This window comes from Macaca mulatta, chromosome 4 (genome assembly GCF_049350105.2).
Source record: "Macaca mulatta isolate MMU2019108-1 chromosome 4, T2T-MMU8v2.0, whole genome shotgun sequence".
Classification (NCBI taxonomy): domain Eukaryota; kingdom Metazoa; phylum Chordata; class Mammalia; order Primates; family Cercopithecidae; genus Macaca; species Macaca mulatta.
This window is the reverse complement of record NC_133409.1, coordinates 154976402-155002305: the sequence shown is the minus strand read 5'-3', so window position 1 is coordinate 155002305 and position 25904 is coordinate 154976402. Positions and strand designations below refer to the sequence as shown.

Here is a 25904-nt window from a genome sequence, read left to right as displayed (position 1 = left end):
TGTGTGCCCGCTCAGGACACACCTCACCACCACAACTGGACACTACGTTAGTTCCTAGGGTTACATCACAGCAAAATCTGGCTAGATAAGTACTGGGTCTGCAAAGGGAGTAAAAACACTATCTATCAAAGTTGCTGTAGGACCTAGCCAACACGTAGTGTCAGAACCTAGGATCATACATATAGAATTGGATCCTAAGAGAGCTGGGTCAACAGGAATCTGATATATAAACTTGGATAAGAAAGAATGTATCAAGATAGAGACACTCTACTATGATTTAATATTCTGGCAAGGGCCCTGGGAGATGTTGCTTATATACAGATGAATATTATTTGATCCATAGTACTTTTTTAAAAAATCAAGGGTAAGTGATAAGGCTGAGGGCAACTATCATAATAAAAAGTCTCAAGTCCTTCTGCGGTTTTTGGACTAGAGCTAATTCTTAGAACTGGCTGTGTCCCCAAGAGGACAGACCATGTAGGACTAAACCAAATAGCATATGGAACATTTCCCCAAGTCTTCTACAGAAAGACTGCAGTCCAGGACATTTATTTAGTTAGATATATATTGGAGAAAGGAGGAATATCCAAAGCTTTTTAGGATGAACCTTTTACACAAAGTGTGAGTTGACATTGATACCTAGGTACCCAAAGTGTCATTGTGGCCTCCTGTTAGGATGTGGGCATATAGGGGCCAGATAAGAAATGAAGTTCTGGCCCAGATAAGGCTCATATTGGGTCAACAGACACTCTCTGCCTGCATTGGTCATTTCTCTCATTTCTGAATATAAAACAATATATATTACTCTCATTTCTGAATATAAAAATATGAACATACTTTAGAGTTGGAGTAACCCCACGTTGATCATTTGGGCTAGGGTTTATTATAGAATTATTGTACTGGAAAAAGCCAAGTGGTTGTTTCTGAAACTGCTACCCATTCCCCAACCAAGAGTACTCAGAAAAAAATTTTTGCATCTCCGTGGGAGTGGAAAGGTTAATATCAATCTTAAAGATGAAAAGAATACAAAGGTGGTAGACATGATTATCCCCCACCTTTATCTCACCAGCTCTCTACAAAGCCAGGCAGACTCTGAAGAATGACAGTTAACTACTGCAGACTCAACCAAGTAGTAGCCCCAGTTGCAGCTACAATGCTATATGCAGTATATTTTCTGTAACAGATTAATATGACTTCAGGTACATAATGTGTAGTCATTGATTTGGTAAATGCATTCTTTTCCATCCCTCTTAGAAAGGAGGAACAAAAGCATGAAAAGATACACAAAGGTTTCTATTTCTGGTTGTTTCCCAGGGGCTATGTTATCTCTCCTGCCCCCTATCATATTATAGTCAGAAGGGATGTGGACTAAAGGTACAATTCTAAGGGTGTTATATTGGTTCACTCTACTGATAATGTATTATTCAGACCACATGAGCAAAATGTGATATGTTGGAGGCCTTGTTAGGATACATTTTCTACAGAAGCAGGGAAATATATTCAATTAAGATGTAAATGGAAAGGTAGGGCTGCCACAAAGGTTTTTTGGCCTCTTTTTTCTAAGACATCAGCGACAAAAGGAGTCACTACCCTGGCAGAAGTTAATGGTTCCAATATATCTTCAATGATATATTCTTCAATGAAGAATTATTCTTCAATAATATTCTTCAATGAAGAATTATTATAATTCTATCAGATCCACCAAGATACCAGATTGGATAGGTCCAGCAACAGTGCCTCACAAGATATGTGTGGTATGTTCAGCATTGGACATGTGCAGGACTAGAGGGCAAATAAGCTTTCTGAGTAGGTGGCCCACATGTTCCTGTCATCCATCTCAACTGCACTAGCACCTATCTTTGAGCTCATCCTTGTGACTATAGGAGTGTGTGATAATTGTGTTTGGTGGAGTTTCCTTATGACTAATTGACAGAGGAGGAAGAATACTGAGTTTGGATTATTTGGGTTAAGTATCATGGTATGTTAGTAAAGGCTGAAAATGGATGGTGGCTATCTTAGAATTCCTCTCTGATGTGATCCTGGCATTAGTAGTCAAGGGAATTCCATCCAATGGGCAGAGTTTTGAATGGTACATCTAGTTAGGTGCAGTTAGTTATCTATATGGCTACAGGTAAAAATATATATAGTACATTTAGGGTAATGATGAATGTCATGTCTGGTTTTTAGGGAACTAGAAGAAAAAAGATTGGGCCAGACATGGTGGCTAACACCTGTAATCCCAGGACTTTGGAAGGCCAAGGCAGGTGGATCACTTGAGGTCAGGAACTCCAGATCAGCCTGGTCAACATGGTGAAACCAGTTCTCTACTAAAACTACAAAAAAAAAGAGAAAAAATTAGCCAGGCATGGTGGCATGTGCCTGTAGTCCCAGCTACACAGGGGGCTGAGGCAAAAGAACTGCTTGAACCTAGGAGGTGGTGGTTGCGGTGAGCTGAGATTGCACCACTGTACTCCAACCCGGCAACACAGTGAAACTGTGTCTCAAAAAAAAAAAAAAGAAAGTAAAAGAAAAAAGAAAGAAAGGAAAGAAAAATGATTGGAAGATTGAAAACAAAGCGGTCTGGGAAAGAGTCATGTGGATGGACCTATAAGAGTGGGAAGAAAGTCCAAAGATCTCTGTTGTACACATTAAAATCCATTATAGAACGTTCACCATGGAAAAGGCAATGAACAAATAAGCAGACAGAATGACCTTGCTGGTTTATATTAACCAGCCTCCATCATTAGCTACCCCAGTGCTGGCAGGATGGACTCATGAACAAGGTAAACATAGCAGCAGAGATGGAGGCTATCTATGCCTAACAGCATGGTCTCTCCCCGCTCAGTGGCGCCTGGCTATAACTGAATGTCCAACTTACTTGCAACAAAAATTAATATTGAGTATTGATACGGTAACACATCATGAAGGGACCAATCCCATCAGTGGCAAGTGATTCATCTTGAATCGCTAGAATTAACAAATATTCTGGTGTGGGTTTGCCTCTTCTGCTCACAGGACTCAGCTAGTACTATTATCCAAGAACATACAGAATCACTGATCCACTGACATAGGATCTGGCATAACTTCACATAGGTTCAAAGAAGGTGTAGCAGTGAGCACATGACCATGGGATCCACTGGTTCTATCACACACTTAGCCACCAGGAGCATGCTGGCCAGATAGAGCATAGCTTTGAAAGCATAGCTAAAGTACCAACTTACATATGATACCCTGAAACAATGGGGTGTCATCCTCCAGAGCAAAGTATAAACACCCTAAAACAATAATTATTATGTAGTGTTTGTTTCCTAGTATGCAAGTATACATGCCTGGGAACAAAGTATAAGTAGCTCTGAATTCCCTCACTCCTAGTGATCCACATAGGGAAAGATGTGCTTTCTATGTACCCTCTTGATTCTAGGCTCTGTGAGTCCAAAAGTCTTTGTTCCTAGAAGAACATTTTCACCATGACAAATACGGAGTCCCTGTAAACGGAAAGGTAGGGCTGCCACACAGATTTTTTCGCCTCCTTTTTCTGACATCAGCAGACAAGAAGAGGAGTCACCACCCTGGCAGAAGTTGATGGTTCCAATATCAAGAGAAGGTAAGGCTGCTGTTACACAGTGGGGACAGGGAAAAGTGAAGTTTGTCACTCATGTTATCCATTAGGTTGTCTCTTGCTTCTTGCTTCTCCTCAGTACAATCTTTTTATTTTTATTTTTATTTTTTAATTTTTATTTATTTATTTTTTAGACTGAGTCTCACTCTGTGTCTCCCAGGCTGGAATGCAGTATGCAGTGGCATGATCTCAGCTCACTACAACCTCTGCCTCCCAGGTTCAAGCAATTCTCATGCCTCAGCCTCCTGAGTAGCTGGGATTACAGGCACCCGCCACCACACCTGGCTAATTTTTGTGGTTTTAGTAGAGATGGGGTTTCACTGTGTTGTCCAGGCTAGTCTTGAACTCCTGACCTCAAATGATTCACCTGCCTCAGTCTCCCAAAGTGCTGGGATTATAGGTGTGAGCCATGGCACTCAGCCTCCTCGGTACAAGCTTTATTATTAAATGGACAAGTGCAACAGCCACAATCTGAGAGGAACATAGTTACCAGAGTGTTTTGGTCACCTACCAGGTAAACTACCTAAATGATCACAGATGATAGTAAAGGATGAGGGGAATCTAGAATGGATAGTAGAGGAGAGAGACAGTAAATATCCTTTATGACTTTAAGATATGCTACAACACTAGGAACTGTAAATCTTTTTACTAATCTATTCTTATAAATTTCCTCAGGAAGAAAGGAAATTATAAATATTCCTCTGGAATAGTTATTTCCGTTTCTTACTATACCAAAACAAACAGGAGAGTAGGTAGCTGATGTCTCTTAATTGAGCCTGTCTCTGGGAATTTTCCTTGGTCAGAAAGTTGCCTCACAGAAGGTTACATTCCTTCCACCTCATGCCCCTTACATCAAGGCAAAGCAATTCTTAAGGACTGTCCCATCCCTTGAGCTCCTGAGAGGATCAGCTGGAGCCTCTCTTGTAACTGCACCACAGTTCAACTACTCTGCCTAGCCCTATTTCTTTAACTTCTCTTGAGTGTTATTCCTGAAAGCACAACTCACTAAAATTCTTGCTTAAAAATCCCAGAGTAACCTTATCTCTGATACCCTCTATTGTTCACTCCACCTCAGCCAATCTGGCTCTCTTGCTGTTTCCTCTACCAGGAACACTCTTCCTTAGATATGCAGAGGGCTAACTCCTTCATCTCCTTCAGATCTTGGCCAAAATGTCACCAGACTTACACCATCTTATTTATATTGAAGTTAGCCCCCTCTCATGCCAGGACTTCTCATCTCTCTACCCTGATTTTCTTCTTTTTCTTCCTCTCCTTTCCCTTTTTAAAACCACAGTGCTTATCAACTTCCATTCCAGTTTATGTATTTATTTATTCTGCTTAATTCTTTTCTTTGTTTTTGTTTATTTTATTTATTTATTTATTTTTGATTCAGTCTCCCTTGGAACATTAGCTGTATGAGAACAGGGGTCTTTACCTTTTATTGCCCTTGTTATATCCTGAGCATCTGAAACTATGTCTGGCCTAGACTAGTCAATTAACATTTTTGTTTATGTACAAGAGCTCCTACAGGGTAAGTCCTTTGAAGCTGCTGGGCCAATGTGTGTATCATTTTTAGGTTTACCATATATTTCAACTTTACTATATAATTCAAAATTGCTTCTTTAGATGAGTGTACCAATTTATAGTCCCAGCAACTATGTATGAGAGTCTCAAAATTTTCACATTCTTGTCAGTGTTGGTATAAAATGATTTACAATTTGCCTTTATTTAATTGCTAATGATTAACTATATATGCTTATGTTTATTGGTCATTCAAGATTCCTCTCTGGGAATTGCCTGTGCATATTTTTTGCCTTTTTTTTTTTTTCCTACATGATTGTTGACTTTTTCTCTCTCACTCATTTGGAGATGTTAATTATATATTCAGTGGACTGATCCTTTGTCGACTGTATGTGTTGCAAATATCTTCTCCCAACCTTTTAATTTAACTGTCTTTTCCATTAGTTTCTAGTATCTTTTGATATAGTTTTAATTTTTAATGAGGTCAAATTTATTTATTGTTTTCCTTATAGCTTGTATGTTTGTGCAGTTTAAAAGAAATCTTGCTTTACTTGAGCTCATAAAAAAATGATTCTATAGAAGCAAACTTGTGAATAGAAAAAAGAGCAATGATTCTAAATTTTCTTTTAAAAGTCTGAAAGTTTGCTTACTGGAATTGATTTTTTGTGCAACATATAAAGTAGAAACCCAATTTTATTTTTTTTCCATTTAGATATCCAAATATTACAGTACTATTTGTCAAGTAGCTCCTTTCTTCCTCCCCGATTTGTAATGCAATTTCCGTCATATATCAAGCAGCCACACATACATGTTTGTTGCTCAGTCCTCAGTTCTGTTTCACTGGTCTATTTGTCTGTAGTTGTGCAAATACTATATTGTCTTAGCTGCTATAAATTTATAATAAATTATATAGGGCAAGTTTCTGCAGCTCCTTCATTTGTTTTAAAAATGGATTCATCACTCTTTAATTATTCCATATAAATTTAAAATCAACTAGTCAAGTTCCACCGAGCATAATTGGAATCTTGATTTGCTTTGTACTGAATTTGTGTATTATTTTAGGAAGGAATTATATCTTTATGATATTGAGTTCTCATATATATAGACATGGTATATATTTCACATACTTATCCTTAATGAATAAAGTTTCTAATGTATCTTTTGTGTATTCAGGTATCTTTTGTGTTTCTTTGCTTCTGTGATAGCTGTCTTTTAAAAATCACATTTTTATAATTTTGATGAAGAATGTGATTGTGAACATGAATTTTAAAAAGTCCAGCCACCTTGCTAAACTCTCTTATTAATCATCGTAATTTGAGTGTTAGATTATCTTGGATTTTCTATGTAAACCACGCAGCATACTCCTTAAAATTCATGTATTTAGAATTCATAGTTTAATTAGGCAATGCAATCAACTCTAAAAATAAAAGTACATTTAAAACACGTACCCTAACACTTTCCTTCTCACTCTTGTCCCCCTTTTCACTCAGTTTCTGACCGTTCACCTCTCATAGGTAACCACCATTATTAATTTTCCGATTTTTCCAGAGCTTCTTTGTGCCACACAGGCAAGCATAGTTTAGATTCTTTTTACTCTCTTCTATTCACAAATATAGCAAATTATGGAAAGAGTTCTGCACCTTGCCTTTCTCCCTTAGTTATAGCTGGAAAAATAAAAAAAATCAAAAGCCTCTTTAATAGCAAAAGGGGAGGGGAAACGAGGTGTCGAGCTAGCAAACGACAGAGTCTATCAGGGAGGTGGCTAGAGAGGCCCGGAAGTGGCTTCTGTGCCCCGCCTTGCGGGTGGTTTGCTAGTTTCGAGCACTTTGTGAGTATGGGGTGAGTAGCGGACGCCAGTTGGGCGTCCGCCTTCCACTGTGGGGTTAAATCTCATCCCGCGGCTCTCCTCCTGTCGGTCCTGCAGTTCTTTTGTCCCCTGGTAGAGGTGCGTTTGCAGGGGTGTGTGTGTGTGTGTGAATTTGTGGAGAGAGGCCCTTCCCTCCCCAATTCCTGCAGCCTCGGCTCCCAAGGAGGGAGACCCCTGCGAGAAGCCGTGGGGGAGGGAGGGGCGCTCTGCGTCTGAACGAAGTGGTGCTCGGCGTTCTTTCGTAGAGCCCAATATGAGTGTCCCTTGTTTAGCGCCGTTACCGAGTGTCTGGGTCGGTTCTTGAGGGTATCTGGAGACGGGATGCATGGGTCACATAGACAAGCCTCGAAAATGGGAGCCGTTACATTTTTGCACTGCCTGGTAACAAGGTCAGTTTCAAGGTCTTTAAATTATTCTGTGGTACTGGCCAAGAGCCAGAACGTTGGAGTCAGATTACCTGATTCGAATCCTGCCTCTGCCACTTACTGGCTGTGTGACTTTTCACTAGTTCCTAACCTCTCTCTGCCTCATTTTACTATTTTGCAAAATGGGGATAATATTCCTTAACTCACTGGGTTGTGAGGATTGAATGCATTAATATGTGTAAGGTGCAGAGTAAGCATGATTTAAAGATTTGCTTTTATTAGTAGTACCATTATTATTTATAACTATGATGACACATTATCTTTAATTACTGGTTTTTGTACGGTTGCTTTCAATTTTAGTGTCATTCATCAATTCACTTTGTAATGGATTATTTCTATATTTTAGGAGGGAAAAATAAGATACTCTGAAAAAGAGCCTATCCCAAAGCAAAGACCAAAACTGGTTTGTGTTGTACGTTGTGATACTCAAACTCCCAAAGGCTTTAAGATTCGGGGGTACCTTTTCCTTGGCTGGAGAGTAGGAGGAACAATAGAAGTTTTTAATAGTGAAAAAGGACGAGGACCCCTGGTTTTAGCAAAAATCTGATGTCCTGCTTAGTGCTGGAGATGCACCAGTTTTTGAGCTTCCAGGAACGCCCTAGCCTGAAACTGGCTTCCTACTAACACCCTTCATTTCAACCCAACTTCCACAGGGTTAACTCTCTTTTCTAGACTTGTAACTCTTTTCTGTTAATGAGAAACTTTCCTTTCCTTATCGTCAGTATATTTACTGATTTGATAAATAATTTGTGTTTGCAACCAATTTCCCAATCTTGTGCCTTCCCACTGTGATCAATTTGGCTCAGATCCAAGTAGGGTCCAGGTAGTGAAACCTAAATGCAGTTTGTGGAATAAATGATATAAATGTATCAGTGTTGTTTTCCTGCCATAGACTTCCTCCCTTTCCCACCGTGGACACCCTCCTCATTCCACTTGGGCTCCAGATTCACTCTGGGTTGGGCTGTGGCTCTCTCTTGCCTTCTTTGACCCTACCTTAATGCTTTTTGACTGTATTATTCAGGAAGGAAGGAAGTTAGGACTTTGTTCAATTTTCTAAAATTTTGGAGAGAAATTTAAACACATTTAATTGTAGAGAGAATGTTACAGTGAACACCAATATAACCATGACTCGGCTTCAGCCATCATCTTCTGGTCATTTTCATTCTTCTTTTCCCTCCTTTCCCCTCTCTTTCCTTCCCTTCTCCTCCTCCTTCCCTTCTGTCTTCCTCCTTCCCTTTTACCTGTTCCCTCTTTCCCTCTCTCCTTTTTTTCCCTCTCCCTCCTTTGTCTTCCTTTCCCTCCCTCCCTCTCCCCCTCTTTCTTTATTTCTTTTTTTTTCCTCATTACATCCCTCCTCTCTTTCATTTTATAACAAATTGCAGATGGAAACATTTTAATTCACTCACAAGTACAAGTACTTCAGTGTCAATTTCTTATATATAAGGACTTTTATCTTGATATAATCATAGTATCATCACACGCAACAAAATTGACAGTAATTCCATGATATCATTATCTTGATTTTCAAATAATTGTCTCAAATATTTTTACAGTTTTTTTTTTTTTTTTTTTTTACAGTCTTTTTACAGTTGTTTTCAGTGGGGTCCAAATATGGTTCACCATTTGCATTTATTTGATAAGTCTGTTCAGTCTCCTAATCTATGACTGTTCCCATTCCCTCCCACTCCTTTTGGTAAAAATACCATTTATTTGTTGAGGAACTTGAACCTTCTGTTTTATAAAATGCCTCACATTCTGGATTTGGTCGATTGCTTCTTTTTAGTATCTTTAACTTATTAGATCTCAAACTCAGCTGCACATTAGAATCACCTAGAAAGTTTTAAAAGTTATTAATGCTGAGTCCCACCCCCAGAGAGTGATTTAATTGATTTTTTTTTTTCATTGCTATCTCCACCTCCCAGGCTCAAGTGATTCTCATGCCCACAGCCTCCCAAGTAGCTGGGATTACAGGTGTGTACCACCACGCCCAGCTAATTTTTGTATTTTCAGTAGAGACAGGGTTTCGTCATATTGGCCAGACTGTTCTTGAACTCCTGACTCCAGGCAATCTGCCTCAGCCTCCCAAAGTGCTGGGATTACAGGTGTGAGCCACTGCACCCAGCCTGATTGATCTTGATTGTACCCAAGGCATTAGGAGTTTTAAAAGTTCCCTAGTGATTCTAATATGTAACAAAGTTTGAAAGCCTTTAATATAATTTTTTCCTATATTTTGCCTGTACACTGGTATTTGGATCTAAAGACTAGATTAGATTTAGGGTCACTTATTTTGGTATTATTAGCTCATGTAGCAGTGCCCCAGATCTCTTGTGGCAACTTATTAGGAGGAAGTGTTTTCTGGTACTTTTCATTTGTAACAATCAATGGGTTCTCTCAGTTTCCTAATTTCCTTCTATTCCCTACCATCCTTTGAACTATAGAGAGTTGGCCTGAGGAATAGAGGTTCAGGATACAGATCTGGAATTGTTTTTCCCTTTGTAACCTCTACCAGCCTTACTTTTTTTTTTTGAGACGGTCTTGCTCTGTTGCCAGGCTGGAGTGCAATGGCACGATCTCGGCTCACTGCAACCTCTGCCTCCCAGGTTCAAGTGATTCTGCTGCCTCAGCCTCCCAAGTAGCTGGGACTACAGGCGCCTGCCACCACGCATGCCCAGCTAATTTTTGTATTTTTAGTGGAGACGGGGTTTCACCATGTTGGCCAGGATGGTCTCGATCTCTTGACCTTGTGATGCACCCACCTCGGCCTCGCAAAGTGTTGGGATTACAGGCGTGAGCCACTGCGCCCGGCCCAGCCTTACATTTTCTAGCCTCTCCATTCCACTGAGTAAAGACAGACTTACTGACATCTGAGTCCAGTCAAATAATTTTGCAGTCACTCACTTCTAGTTTAAAGTCTAGTCCCAGCTGGTTCACAGGAATCTCAGGTTTCCCTTCCCTCTTAGATCAGGCCCAGGTCTCATGGCTTCTGGGATAGGCTGTCTTTCAGAATATCTTACTTTTCCCTCCTAAAATATAGAAATCATCCATTACAAAGTAATGACTCTGAGGAAACCTGGTGGCTGGTGCTATTGTTTCTAGAGAATACCATACTGAGGAAGGAGTAGATTAGGAGGCAAGAAAATCAGTTTAATTTGGGGCATATTGAATTGGATTTGTTTGCAAGATTTCTGTATAGGACTATCTGGGAGGCAACTCAGGATAGGGATCAGGAGTCTACAGCCTAGAAATAGAAGTTAAAACCTTGCAAGTGATTAAACATAGTTCTGGGGAAGACTGTGGATAGAGAAAAGAAAAGGTCAAGAACAGAACCACCAGGCCTACTCTTATTTTAAAAAAAGAAAGATCAGTGAATTATACTGTTAGCCAATATGTATATGGTACTTACCACTGTCATGCCAAGTGTCAGGTTCCAGCCCATACTGAGGTCCGAGGGGAGTTGTTGGATAGGTGGCAGATAGTTGAAAAAACAGTTGGGGCTGTAGACAGGTAAAATATGATTTTAGTCAGCAGCAGCTGCTGCAGCTCTCACACTGTCTGCCTCTGTCTCGGGTGCCTCCTTTACCACAGCCCTTCTCAGCAACTGGCTCTGTGGCTTCTGCCGCTCCCACACTTACAGCTATACTCCTTGGCACACTTGTTAATTCCTGGCTCCCCTCTGTCGGTCTGCAAGACGGCCAGTTCTCTCTTCCAAGGTCAGCAGTTTTTCCCTCTCTCTCTGGGCATGAGTCCTATGTACAGTGTCAGCAGGGCAGTTATACCATTTACACACAATAGTGGCTGTGAGCCAAGTATGAGCTTACACAAACAGGTTATATAACAAGTGGAGTGGTGCGCCTGCGTTGGAGACTCGCTGAGTCACACTGGCCTGCATATCTGCCTCAGCCTGTTCTTGACCAAAGCACATCCATTTTTACCTTACACTCCACCCCCTTGGCCGAGGGAAACATAAGTTTTTAGGTACACAGGCCCAATATATAGGTTTGGCACGCAAGCCTGACATATACACTTTCAGCACCCAGGGCTGATACATACACACAGGCTTGACACGTAAGTCTGACACATAGGCTCTGGGCACACAGGCCCAGTGTATACATAGAGGATTGACACATAAGCTGTAGGCACTCGGGCCACAGTAGTAATACAGGGAGCAATAATTTCAGGTTATAGTAGGCAACCACCCCATGGTGATGTTACCCCGATGTTGCTTTATATATTAAGCCAGGTTTTTTGCTTACCTACCTTTAGGGGCATTGGGGCAGGCAACAACAGGTTACCGTTTGTCCCCATACCTGGTTAGAGGAAGTCATCCTTTCTCCTATAGGTCTGGCCACATGGCCTGGCCCTACATAGGTCAGTGACTAACCACTTCTGTAACTTCTAGGTAGTTAGCCACAAGGTTAAGCCTTGATAAACTGCCCAGCTATTGGTGCAGATTACCATAGGTGTCACCTTCTTGGTGATCATCATTTACATTGCCCTGAGTTTAGCTTATTAGCTACTTTGTCCACACCTGGTATCAAACCGTAGGGTGTCAGTACTAGGCTGGGCTTCAACAGCAGTCCAGGCAGCAGTAGCACCCTGGCTAGACCTATCTGTGTACCACGCCCTATTGGGAATGCAGGGATGCCCTTCCTTAAAAGATGAAGGCTCAGGGTCTAGGGGTGCCTCAGGTCCCATAGCCTTATCTTGCATTAGGATAGTAGGTACTAAGACTTCTTGTAATTGTGCTGCTAAGGGACTTGACTTAGCATACTTTGCTGTTCCGTGTAGGCTTAGGCACCCCACTTTGCAAAAGTGGATGTCTGTGCCATCCCAGTGTGCGGGTTGTTACCTATGAGCATACCTACCCTACTGTTGGGTAAGTCATGCGCACAACGACTGTAGCCCATCCTGCCAGGCTGTCATGAGTCTAAAGGGCAGCATATGCAGTTACTAACTCCTCTGTCGAGGAATACCGGAGCTCAGCTCCTTTTCAAAGTTGGGACGAAAAATCTACTGGCATTCTAAAGAGCTCTGTGCAATGCCGTAAGCCCCAGTCAAAAATATCTGTGGTCACATGCACATCAAGTTTAAATGGGTGCCCCTGATCAGCTACCCATAGGGCTTGTGCCTGCTGAATAGCCTGTTTGGCTGCCAGGAAGGTGGTTTCAGCCGCATCATCCCAATTCCAGGCAAGAGGCTGCATTGCTGCTTCTAAATCTGCAAGAGAATCAGAGGTTAATATAATAACATCATTAATAAGATCATGACATATGTTGGGGCTATGCATATATCCCTGCAGCAATACTGTGAAAGTCCATCATCACCCTCCCATGAAGGCAAAGTGTTCCTGGCTCTCTGGAGCAATGTCCATTAAGAGGAATGCATTGGCCAAGTCCACCACACAGTGGCACCATCCCAGTTCTGTTGTCAGGTGGTCTATCAAATCCATGATAGATGGCACAGCTGCCAAGCCGTGCAAAACATCCACCCCAGCCTGTCCTCAGGCATGGGAGAGACATACACAGTGCATAAGCGGGGAGCCAAGCGGCCGATGCCAAGGTCCGAAGGTACAGGTTTCACTTTCACTGACCAGCTTTCATAACTGTCAATAAATGCAGCTCTGCCCGGAAACTTATTCAGGTTTAGGGACCAGTAGATTGCCGAGTCCACATACAGCCTTTGGTTGTCCGTTGTCCCCCTAAGTCCGGCACCTTGGCCAGTTCCCAATCAAACAGGAAAGGCTTTACATTTCTGCCTGACTGCAGCAGGTAATCTTTGAGCTGGAACGCTCTGGCGGGACCGAGTCACCCAGCAATGTCCTTTTCACGAATGACTTGCACAAGTCTGTATACGACTGCCATCTACTGACAGTTTCTGGTATTTCACTGGCATCAGTCCACACTGTAATTAAAGAAGCCAGCTTTTCCATCTCAGAGGCGGAGCAGAAAATGGATCAGCTCCTTTGTCCCAGAGAGAGAGAATTCAGGAAGGGAGGGGCTCCCCCAGATGCTACTGGCACTGCTTACCTAACTCCCGCAACTCAGTGGGGGTACAAACACTATATGAAATGTGCTTCACTATGGTAGGGAGTCTCTAGGCCCACCCTTGGGGCCCAGTGGCTGTTCATGCTCTATTTTCTGGCAGACCACTGGGTGAGCCTCTAATGGAGGTTCTTCCTCCTCCCTGCGTTGCGTCCAGCAGAGACTGGGCATGCACTTCTTGCAGCACAGTCACAAATGCCCATCTGACTCTGTTGGCAAAGGCACACTCCTCAGTGCTGTGCACTTCCAGGTGCTTCAGCTCCTTCTCCACACTTGTGGAGGGCCTGTCCAGTGTCGCCCATGTTTCCACCAGAGCCCATCCTCGCACCACGGCTGCCACTGGGTGCCACAGCTCATGCTGTGGCTGCATAGCCGGCCCGGGAGCCTGGGAGCTGGAGACCCACTCACCTCATCCTGCCCACTATGCCAAATGTCAGGTTCAAGCCCCAGCTGAGGTCTGAGGGGAGTAGGTGGATGGGGGGGCAGGGAGCTGGAAGAACACTTGAGAGACAGCAGGTAGATGGGACATGGCTTTACTCAGCAGCTCTGTCACAGTGTCAGTGCTGCATTTATACACCTCACAACAGTGTCTTAGAGCCAGGTGATGAGCCTCCCCAGGTTATGGCTACATAACTGTGATTGTATAATGCATGGAATTGTGTGCCTGCGCTCCAATCCCACTGAGTCATGCAGGATGTTTACCTCGGCCTATGCCTGCCTGGCTGCAGCACAGCCATGTTCCTTATGTCCACATACCAGGCACTGTTATACAGACGTTATACACTCACTTAATGCTTACAATGGCCCTATCTACTATCACTATCCCTATTACAGATAAGGAAAGGGAGGCACAGAGCTAGTAGGTAGTAAAACCAGGATGACGACGACCTCAGGAAACCTGGGTTCAGAACACTTAACCAGATTATGATGGGAGGTGAGAAGAACCAGGAAGGAGGAAAGCAGGAGAAAGGAAGGTTCTTGAAACAAAGGACAAGTGAGTTTCTGGAAGTGGGCAGTATCCTCAGCCCAGTTGCCTGAGAAGAGGCCATGGAAAATGGGAATTGAGGGAAGTCTCTTTGGTTACTTCTGCAGGCGAAATCTTAGTGGTGTTGGCAATTTGCAGCCTACAGTGTGTGGAAGGCTTAGTAGGAGGTGAGGACTAGAATCAGGGACTGAGGGCTTTCTTTCAAGTTCAGTCTTGAAGGGGAAGAAAGAGAGTGGCAGACTGAGGAGGTGGCGAAGACCAGGGGCAGCCTGTGCTCTCTCCAGGGCAAGGGCTTGGTGATGTTCTCAGCTTCCTTGATGTTTCTGAGAGAAACTGCAGGGCCTCCAGCCCATAGATCAGAGGAGCCTGCAGAAACCCTACTTTCAGCTGACTTTTAATGTGAATATTTTGCCAGTTTTTTGGGCAAGTGTCACATCAGATATAACTGAGGGTCTCACTAGCAGGCAGCCAAGGTTTGTTAATTCAGTCCTATTTCTTTTGGTCCAGGGCCTTCTATCCTTCTTCTTCCCCTCACTGCAGTACCTTGACCACAGATAAGACCTGGTACAGCCATCCTTCATTATCTATGGGGGATTCATTCCAGGATCCCCACTGATACCAAAAGTTGTGGATGCTCGAGACTTACATAAAATGGCATATGGTATTTGCCTATAACCTACACACATCCTCCTGTATACTTTTTTTTTTTTTTTAAAGAGATGGAGTCTCTACACTGTTACCCAGGCTGGAGTACAGCAGCACAATCATAGCTTACTGCATCCTTGAACTCCTGGGCTCTCAGGTGATCCTCCTGCCTCTTCCTCCTGAGTAGCTGGGACTGCAGTAGTGTGGCACCAGGCTCAGCTTCTCTTGTACACTTTAAATCATCTCTAGATTACTTATAAACCAAATACAATATAAATGCTTTGTAAATCCTTGTTATATTGTATTTTTATTTGTATTTTTTAATTGTTGTTTTTGTTATTTTTTTCCCAGATATTTTCCAGCTGTGGTTAATTGAACCTCTTGATGCAGAACCTGCAGATATAGAATCAATTGTATTAGTTTTCTATTGCTGTATAACATTTACCTCAAATTTATCAGCTTAAAACAAAATCTGGGCTGGGTGCAGTGGCTCATGTCTTTAATCCCAGCACTTTGGGAGGCCGAGGCAGATCTTTTGAGGTCAGGAGTTCAAGATCAGCCTGGTGAACATAGTGAAACCCCATCTCTACTAAAAATACAAAAATTAGCTGGGCATGGTGGTACACGCCTATAATCCCAGCTACTTGGGAGGCTGAAGCAGGAGAATCTTTTGAACATGGGAGGTGGAGGTTGCAGTGAGCTGAGATCATGCCACTGCGCTCCAGCCTGGGCGACAGGGCGAGACTCTGTCTCAAAATAAACAAGCAAAAAAAAGAAAAAATCAGCTTGTTTGTTCCAGTTTTCTAGGTCAGAAGGCCAGGCAGGCTCAGCTGAGTTCAGTATTAGGGTCTTCCCAGGCCAAAGCCAAAGAGTTGGTAGGGCTGGGCTCTTATCTGGAAGCTCTGAGAGGAATCTACTTATGAGGTCATTGAGGTTGTCGGTAGAATTCAGCTCCTTGGGATCAGTCCAGTCAGTCTGGACTTGCTATCTCATATTGAAAGTCCTGAGGATTAGGGCAGGAAATCGTTAGAGTCGTCTTAGAATTTAGACAACCACAGACCTGCTTGTTAATGGGATAACTGAGCAAGTCACTGAGAGGAGCTTCCTAGAGAGACCAGGAAGTGCCCTGGATCCTCACCAATTTCAGTTTTTTTCCTGATTAGTCTGGGGCTTGGGGATGTCCAGGATCACCCCAGGACATCCTTTGGAACCTTACTGTGGGATTCAGGCTTGGGGTGGTGTAGAGGATTAAGCTGCAGAAGCATTGAACGTGGAGAAATTTCTGCAGCAGTTCCCCAGAGATGTCTCTGGGCCCCTGGGCAGGAGAGAAGGGACTACTTGCAAGTTTACTGGTTAATAATTATTTCCCACCTTTCAGGAATCTTCTGCAGAAATAGCACTGGAAGCTAGAGTGAGGCCTGAGTACTGCCTTGGCCCAGGATGGCTAGAGAATTAAGTGAAAGCACAGCCCTGGATGCCCAGCCTACAGAAGACAAGATGGAGCTTCTGGTCATAAAGGTGGAGGAAGAAGAGGCCGGTTTTCCCAGTAGCCCAGATCTGGGCTCTGAGGGCTCCCGCGAGCGCTTCCGAGGCTTCCGCTACCCGGAGGCTGCAGGTCCCCGCGAGGCGCTGAGCCGGCTCCGAGAGCTCTGCCGACAGTGGCTGCAGCCTGAGATGCACAGCAAGGAGCAGATCCTGGAGCTGCTGGTGCTGGAGCAGTTCCTGACCATCCTGCCTGGGAAACTGCAGAGCTGGGTGCGGGAGCAGCATCCAGAGAGCGGGGAGGAGGTGGTGGTGCTGTTGGAGTATTTGGAGAGGCAACTGGATGAGCCGGCGCCGCAGGTAGAAAGAACTTAGTATCTGAGCGCTGTGGTCTGTTTCCTCCTGAAATCTCAACATCGGAGTGAGGGGCATTCCTTTAAGATCCAGGAGTTCTCCATCTCTTTTTGTACCGTGAACCTCCTTGGCAGTAAGGTGAAGTCCCCGGACTCCTTCTCAGAATACTTTTTTTTAAATACATAAACCATTAAGGGTTACAAAAGAACACAATCATATCAACATACAGTTAGCAAAGTATTAAATTTGTATTAAAGTCATATATGTGTTTTTTTAAATTAGTATACTAAATAAGACCTAGGGACAGGGCTTATAACTGGCAATTACAAAGCAGTGATAAGTATCTATTTGCCTGGTTGTAATGTGATGTAAAAACATCTACAGGTTCTATTGGTGACAAAGTCCTGGGTACTGCTTATGCTACTTTGATTTGTTGCTTCCATTCATAATTGAAGGAAATACTAACTTTCTCTTAAAGACCAGTTAAAAATAAGATTAGTTTTTGTCCTGTTCAAGTTCATGGACTCCGTGGGAAGGAGTTCATGGACCACTGGTTATGAACCTATGGTAGAAAATGGGCCTACTTTTACCTCTATGTTCTTCCCTGTTTTATGAGACTGTGTCCTCTTTGCATCATCCTGTGTCCCTGTGCACACACCCTCAGAGGACCTGTGTGGCCAGAGCCTTCTAAATGGTGAGCTGGATACCAAGGTTCTTGACTCGGGTCTATTGCACCCAAGCCCTGTAACAGTGGAAAGTCAGTGCAAGTCTCTTACCTTCGTTCTTTATAAAGGATGTGGGAAATTCTGAGCTGCACATGAGAAAGTAACTTGAAAACTGTAATTTTATAATACTGTAAATGTCTGGAAGTAAACCTGCATTTAATGAGGACATATCATATGCCAGGCCATGTTAGGTGATTTCACATACTATGATGTTATTTGGGTCCCCCAAATGCTGTAAACTAGAGATTGTAATCGCCTTTTCAGATAATAAAAGGTATCAATATTCTCTGAGAATTTTGCACCAGTTTCCAATGGGTTTTCATAAAACACAAATGTATATATGAAGTAGCATAGAGTAATGGTAAGAACATGTGCTTTGGCATCATTCTACCTGAGCTCCCATCCTAGCATTGCCATTTGTTAGCTGCTTAAACTGGCTATGCCTTCATTTCCCTATCAGTAAAATGAGTATAATAATACCTCCCTTATAAGATTGTTGTTTTCTGTATTAAATGAGTTAACATTTATAATGATCTTGGAAATAGTGCCAGCCACCTAGGTAATTCTATGGAAGTGTTTGATGAATAAATGAAAATAAGAACAAATGATTTCTAGGTTTCAGGTGTTGACCAGGGGCAAGAACTGCTCTGTTGCAAGATGGCATTGTTGACACCAGCCCCAGAGTCACAAAGTAGCCAATTTCAGCTAATGAAGGCTCTGCTCAAGCATGAATCTCTGGGATGTCAGCCTTTACAAGACAGAGGTAAGGATTATTTTCTAGGCAGTATGAATTCTGCAGACTTCATCCAATTTCATTTAAGGATAGCCAACAAAATTCATTAATAGGTGGTGTATATGCCCATGACAGATCAACTCTCATTTAAGACTGAGACTAAAAGGAGTATTTCCAACATAATGATGGAAAACTTTTTCGACCAAGACTGGACATAGTATATAAGATATTAGTAAAACTTAGGTTTGGAAAGAATTGGTTCTTGTTTGGATTTTGTTTTGTTGTGTTGGTTTTTGTTTTCTTGAGACAGGTCTTGCTGTTTCACCAAGGCTGGAGTGTAGTGGCATGATCTCAGCTCACTGCAGCCTCCACCTCCTGGGCTCAAACGATCCTCTCACCTCAGCCTCCTGAGTAGCTGGGACTATAGGTGTGCACCACCATGCCTGGCTAATTTTTTTAAAAAATTTTTGTGGATATGAGGTCTCACCATGTTGCCCAGGCTGGTCTCAAACTCTTGGGCTCAAGTGATCCTCTTGCCTCGGCCCCCCAAGGTGCTGGGATTATAGTGTAAGCTACCACATTGTGTATACCAGCTACTTGTCTTTGTTCTTCTTTGTTTAACTTGTAATTATGGAGGCCTCCAGTGTGGTGGCCAGTTAGCTCTGGGGATGGAACAGTCAGTGAGACTGTTCTTATTCCAGTGGAGCTTACATTTAAGTGGGGAAGATGGCAAATAAACACATTAATAATACAATTCGTATGACAGTGGGAAGTCCTATGCAGAAAGTAAACAGAATTTGTAAAGCCAACCAGCCAATCTCATAAATTATAGGACTATTGCAAATTAAAGGGTATAAATCTTCTAAATCCTGGGTCTGTTATTAAAGTAATATGAAATTCACTGCATAGGAAATGGCTGTATGTTCTGAGATGTCCTTTCATGTGTCTTAAACACATGTACAGGTTCCCAAGACACACATCACTGGGATATTCTAGCCAACATGAGATCTTTATTTTTCAACAGAGGTTCTAGCCTAAACCACCTGTTTTGTGCCCCTTTAAAAATTTGCTTCCTGAAGTTATATAAGGAATATATGAGGAATATATGTGCTTCCTGAAGTTATATAAGGAATAATAAGGAAACCTGAAGTTCTTTACTTTCCTATAAAGCCAGACCCTTACTCTGCTTTTCATAGCCCAGCTTCATCTGACTCCTCTTAGCTTTTCAAATCCAAAGTGAAAAGCACCTTAACAGCTACTAAGGACATACTCGCCCAAAATCTGATTTTTCCTCCTATATCTAGCAAAATTCAAAGGATCTTCAAATGGAAAACTTTTTTATTTTTATGTTCTTTTTATTTCACAACTGCTAACAGGGATCCTGCCTTTTTGCATTGTTTTCATGTATCTGCAGAGCACAACAGGTATGTTTAGCTATAGGATTGCAGCAGGTAGGGACAAAGAATTTTGGAAAGGAGCACACTCTGTATAAACTTGTTTGGCAGGAATTTATTTATTTAGAGAGACAGGGTCTTAGTTTGTTGCCCAGGCTAGAGTGCAGTGGCCCAATCACAGCTCATTGCAGCTTCAGACTCCTGGGCTCAATCACGTGAGACAGGAATCTATTAATCCAGTTATTTAACTTAGATTCCACAAGGCAGGGAGGCTGAATGCCAGGGTACATCTCATACACAGCTTCTTTCCTTCTTAGTTCTCCAGGTCCCTGTGCTTGCCCATGGAGGGTGCTGCAGAGAAGATACAGTGGTAGCTTCTAGGCTTACTCCAGAGTCCCAGGTGAGCTGGAGCCCCTATCCCTCCCTCAGTGCCCCTCACTACTATTGAGCTTCCTGTGAAGACTCCTTACTCCCCATTCGCCTATACTCCCATCCTAGATCCTCCATACAGATCTCAAATGGGATCTGCATTTTCTCATCTATCTTGAGGTTATCATTAACTTTATTTAGGTGCCCACTTAAGAGGCTTTTCCTGTTTATTACTAGCTCTTGACAGGGATGGGGATTGGGGGTGCTTCCCAGATCTTCCCTACTCCACCAGTTTGGTCAGCCCCTTCTTCAATGGGATTACCTATTGTTTCAGGGGTTGTTGAAAGTGGAAGATGTGGCCCTGACCGTCACCCCTGAATGGACACAGCAGGATTCATCTCAGGGGAATCTCTGTAGAGATGAAAAGCAGGAGAACCATGGCAGCCTGGTCTCCCTGGGTAAGACTAAAGGACACTAATTTCTGTTAAGGTTTCTTGGCATTCTTTGTGCATTAGAACCTGTTGAGTTGTTGGAAGCTGTTGAGCCCTATTGTGTTTGGATTCACAATCACCATTTCTGAAAACCTGTTACTGACTAGCTCCTTACTCCTTCTTTTTTGTTGTTTTTGAGAGATAGGGTCTTGCTCAGTCACTCGGGATAGAGTGCAGTGGAACAATCATGGCTCACTGCAGCCTCAACTTTTTGGGCTAAAGTGATCCTCTTACCACAGCCTCCCAAACCGCTGGGACTAAAGGCATGCACCACCACTCTTGGCTAATTTTTTAATTTTTATTTTTTGTCGAGATGGAATTTTGCCATGTTGCCCAGGCTGGTCTCAAACTCCAGGGCTCAAGCAATCTTCCTGCCTTGGCCCCTCAAAATGCTGGAATTACAGGCATGAGCATGAGCTACTGCACCCAGCCTGCTTATCCCTTCTGACCTTGATTTCTCCTCTCCCTGCCAGTATTCTAGTTGAGTTAAATGGGTTGAAGACAATACAGTCCCAAGTACAGGTTTGCCTCATAGGAGATGCCCAGTAAATGATGATGTACTCCTTCCTGATCCCATCCCTGACTGAAGAGGAAAGTTGGCGGGCCTCTTTAGAAAATGGGCCTTGGGACCATAGATTGTGAGAGTTAGAGGTGTTCTTAGACATTGACTATAGACCCTGACCTCAGAGATGAGGGTGCAGAGGCTGAGAAGACTGCCTGACTTGTCTGAGGCCACGTAGCTCATTGGTGGCATAAAATTCACAGCACTGAATCCAGTTCTGTTTGGGGACCCTGTCTCTGCCTGGGATATGAGCCGAGACAACTGTCTTTATTGTTTCATTGATCAGTGCCCAATTTCTGAGTCTCCACTTTCACTGTTTCATTTCTTTCTTTCTTTTTTTTTTTTTTTTTTTTTTTTTGAGATTGAGTCTCACTCTGTCACCCAGGCTGGAGTGCAGTGGTGCAATCTTGGCTCACTGCATCCTGTACCTCTCATATTCAAGCTATTCTCCTGCTTCAGCCTCCTGACTAGCTGGGCTTATAGGCACCCACCACCATGCCTGGCTAATTTTTGTTTTTTTAATAGAGATGGGGTTTCACCATGTTGACCAGGCTGGTTTTGAACTCCTGACCTCAAGTGATCTGCCAGCCTCAGCCTCCCAATCGCTGTTTCTCAAAGGTATTTCAGAAATCCTTCCACTTGCTCCATTTAATGTCACTTTCTGTTCAACTCTTTTAGTATCTAATCCTAGATGCATGGCCCTGCCTTACTATTCTTAGAACTTAGAACGACCACATATATCCCCAGCATAGTCCTGGATCCTCACCATCTTCCACCCACTCCCTCCACTCCCAGTGTGTACCTTTCCAATGGCCCCATTCCCATTCTTAGGTCTCCCTCCTCCCCAGCACTCCTGTTCTCCCCTTTTATTCCCATTCTTATTCTAGCACTTAAATCCTTATCCCAGGCATTTATAGACCTCTGTAATTCTTGCCTCCCTGGTACTCATCACAGAGCTTTCCTTCCATGGCAGGGCATAACCCACAATTGCCGGTTATTTGTTATTTCAGGTGGTGAAAAACAGACTAAGGGCAGGGACTTGCCTCCAGCTGAGAAGCTTCAAGAAAAGGAGCATGGGAAGATATTGTGCCACCTGAGGGAAGACATTGTCCAGATTCCTACATGTGCAGAAGCTGGTGAACAGGAGGGCAGGTTACAAAGAAAGCAGAAAAATGCCACAGGAGGGAGGCGGCACATCTGCCATGAATGTGGAAAGAGTTTTGCTCAAAGCTCAGGCCTGAGTAAACACAGGAGAATCCACACTGGTGAGAAACCCTACGAATGTGAGGAGTGTGGCAAGGCCTTCATTGGGAGCTCTGCCCTCGTCATTCATCAGAGAGTCCACACTGGTGAGAAGCCATATGAGTGTGAAGAATGTGGTAAGGCCTTCAGTCACAGCTCAGACCTTATCAAGCACCAGAGAACCCACACTGGGGAGAAGCCCTATGAGTGTGATGACTGTGGGAAGACCTTCAGCCAGAGCTGCAGCCTCCTTGAACATCACAGAATCCACACTGGGGAGAAGCCGTATCAGTGCAGTATGTGTGGCAAAGCCTTTAGGCGAAGTTCACATCTCCTGAGACATCAGAGGATCCATACTGGGGATAAAAATGTTCAGGAACCTGAGCAGGGAGAGGCCTGGAAAAGTAGGACGGAAAGCCAGTTGGAAAATGTTGAAACTCCCATGTCTTATAAATGTAATGAGTGTGAAAGAAGTTTCACTCAGAATACAGGCCTCATTGAACATCAAAAAATCCACACTGGTGAGAAACCCTATCAGTGTAATGCATGTGGAAAAGCCTTCACCCGAGTTTCATACCTTGTTCAACATCAGAGAAGCCACGTAGGGAGAAACATCCTATCACAGTGACCCATGCTATACATGCCAGAGTTGGTGCTCATTTGTCACTGATCTGAAGCCACTCCCCCTGGAGTCTCGACTATAGGAATTGTGGGCTGGGCTTTATTTACCACTACACATTATCAGGTGTTAGAAAATATAGACTGGGTTAGACAAATTATCTTCCAAGTTCTAGAAGGTGTTTGGAATCAAAACATATTTGATAGGAGGCTATGGGAGAGTTGTCTAGAATAGGTAAGACCTGAAATGGTTTGTTCTCTCCCATTGGAATTAAATGGATGTTTAGACTGGCTACTTGCCCTAAACCAGCACTTTGTGGTGTCTGTTGGGTGGATGGTTGTGATTTGGGGGCTGCTTCTCTGACCATTCCTTTGGACTGTAATGAATCCTCCACAGTTGGTCAGATTCACAAAGTCTTATATCCCCCTCTGTGCCTTTTCCACAGGTGCTAATAAATGTTTATTGAATGTACCAGTGAGATTACCTTCATAGATCTGAAAATCTGATGTTATCCAGGTTTCTGAAGAACTTCTCGCCAAGGCCATTTGTGCTTGTGTCCAATTCTCTGACCTAGATTGTGACTCAATCTAGTGTATTTCTTACCAAGTACATAGGCAGAGCAGAGGTGATGGCAGGGTTACTGTGATTGAAAGAATCCATTTTTTTGTTTGTTTGTTTTTGAGACAGAGTCTTGCACTGTCTCCCAGGCTGGAGTGCAGTGGCACGATCTCAGTTCACTACAACCTCCGCCTCCTGGGTTCAAGCGATTCTCCTGCCTCAGCCTCCTGAGTAGCCAGGACTACAGGCGTGTGCCACCACACCTGGCTAATTTTTTATGTTTTTGGTAGAGACGGGGTTTCACCATGTTAGCCAGGATAGTCTCGATCTCCTGACCTCGTGATCCTCCTGCTTCAGCCTCCCAAAGTCTTGGCATTATAGGCGTGAGCCACCATGCCCGGCCAAGAATCCATATTTCTTTACCAGACTAGGAATTCTATTCCAGTGCAAATGCCTTAAACAGCTTATCACTAAATCATTATGAATGTGTGCCATCCATGGAATTGCATTTTTTTTTTTTTTAATATGAGGTCTCACTGTGTTGCCCAGGCTGGTCTCGACATCCTGGGCAATCCTCCTGCCTCACCCTCTCAAAGCTCAGGAATTACAGGTGTGAGCCACCATGCCCAGCCCAAATTTCATTCTTTAATGTTTTCCTGTTGCTACTCTTTAAGAAAAAACTTACCTATTCAGACAGTGTGAAAATCAGTCATCAAGTCAGAATAAAATGATAAATATTCTAATGCTCCATATCTTAGTTCTCTCCATTTAGTTCTCTTGGGCCTAACCAATGCCTGCTAAAACAATAGACACTATCCTGCCCCACCCTACTACCCAGCATACACTGTATAGTAAACTGCAGCAAAACTTATTCCTGCTAAGTTCATACTTTCTCCTGATGAATGGATTCACACCAAATATTTAAAACGAGTATCACTTATGGTTTCAGAACCCCATTATTAGTGTCTGACGTCTTGGTCTTCTTATACATTGATTCCCAAATCGCCTGTGTGGTAACAGCATCTCAGTTTTTCATGATGACTATTTTAACCATAAATTTAACTCCTCAGGCTATCTACTTTTTTGTTAAACACACTGTGTAGATCATCTTTTTTTTTTCTTCTCATCATGATAGTCAAAATTTTAGTCTTGTGAATTCAAGTGAGAAAATGTTTAGTCAGCATTATACAAGTAGTATTTATTATGTATACATTCAGTGGAGTTGTTTCTACAAAAGTATTTTGGAATGACTATTCTGCTGCAAACTTTTGTGTAAGTGCTTCACCTTATTCCTACAATAAGGAGAAGTGCACTAACAAAATGAACAATGCAGCAAGGGCTTCAGTCGCAGCTCAGGTCTTATCAAACACCAGAGAACCCATAATGGGAGAAGCCTTATGAGTGTGACAACTGTGGAAAGACATTTCCTTTTTTGTTAGTATCACTTCTCCTTATTGTAGAAATATGCTTTCATTGGCCGGGCGCGGTGGCTCAAGCCTGTAATCCCAGCACTTTGGGAGGCCGAGACGGGCGGATCACGAGGTCAGGAGATCGAGACCATCCTGGCTAACACGGTGAAACCCCGTCTCTATTAAGAAATACAAAAAACTAGCCAGGCGAGGTGGCGGGCGCCTGTAGTCCCAGCTACTCGGGAGGCTGAGGCCGGAGAATGGCGTAAACCCGGGAGGCGGAGCTTGCAGTGAGCTGAGATCCGGCCACTGCACTCCAGCCTGGGTGACAGAGCGAGACTCCGTCTCAAAAAAAAAAAAAAAAAAAAAAAAAAAGAAATATGCTTTCATTGTTGTATCTACTCACATTTCTCACTCGATTTCTGGCACCAGCAATCTCTTCCATATTTACAATATCAGTCAAAAACTCGGGAATTCAAACATAACAAGATTTTTCTGGTCACTTTTAATGGTTAATGACTTGGGCATTGTGATATATTATCTCCTGCTGTATTTTGTTTAGTAGAAATTGAATCATCATCCAAAATCCTTTATAGAAATATCCAAGTCCCTGTTTTTATGCTGGTTTCCAAGGCTTGGTCCTTCAAGGTTTTCAGGGATCTAGGGTACACAAGTCTGACAAATCCTAGTGTAAATTATTTGTATTATAGTAATAAACCATATGGTTACTTCGTTTGAGTGGATTCTTAAATTGAGAAAAATGCATTGCATGATTTCTAAACTTCCTAAACATACATTAGGATTCTCCAGAGAAATAGAACCGATGGGATCTGTGTGTACATATGTATGTATATGTATGTATG

At 42.9% G+C, this 25904-nt stretch overlaps 2 protein-coding genes across 11 annotated transcripts in view; one reads left to right on the top strand and one right to left on the bottom strand.

The window, feature by feature from the left end:
• The window catches only part of ZSCAN31 (zinc finger and SCAN domain containing 31), a 28397-nt gene extending 17155 nt beyond the window's left edge, over positions 1-11242 (bottom strand). For 2 of the 3 annotated variants that reach the window (XM_078000748.1, XM_078000749.1), the window contains exon 1: positions 10836-11242. The gene's annotated coding sequence lies outside the window, so the exon portion shown is untranslated. The remainder of the gene's footprint in view (positions 1-10835) is intronic. The other variant, XM_028847753.2, reaches the window with a different exon arrangement.
• On the top strand, positions 6892-23545 carry ZKSCAN3 (zinc finger with KRAB and SCAN domains 3). 8 transcript variants are annotated; one of them, XM_028847752.2, is made up of 7 exons: positions 6892-6979; positions 16482-16945; positions 18280-18427; positions 20109-20191; positions 20495-20618; positions 21739-21831; positions 22224-23545. In XM_028847752.2, exons 2-7 carry the CDS (start codon positions 16544-16546, stop codon positions 23081-23083), a joined length of 1710 nt encoding a protein of 569 aa, XP_028703585.1. In that variant the 5' UTR covers positions 6892-6979; positions 16482-16543; the 3' UTR covers positions 23084-23545. The 8 variants fall into 8 exon arrangements, with proteins under 8 accessions (XP_028703585.1, XP_077856870.1, XP_001100960.1 ...); XM_078000743.1 differs by having other exon boundaries at positions 6915-6968; XM_028847751.2 differs by having other exon boundaries at positions 6916-7085.
• Positions 23546-25904: the final 2359 nt, after the last annotated feature.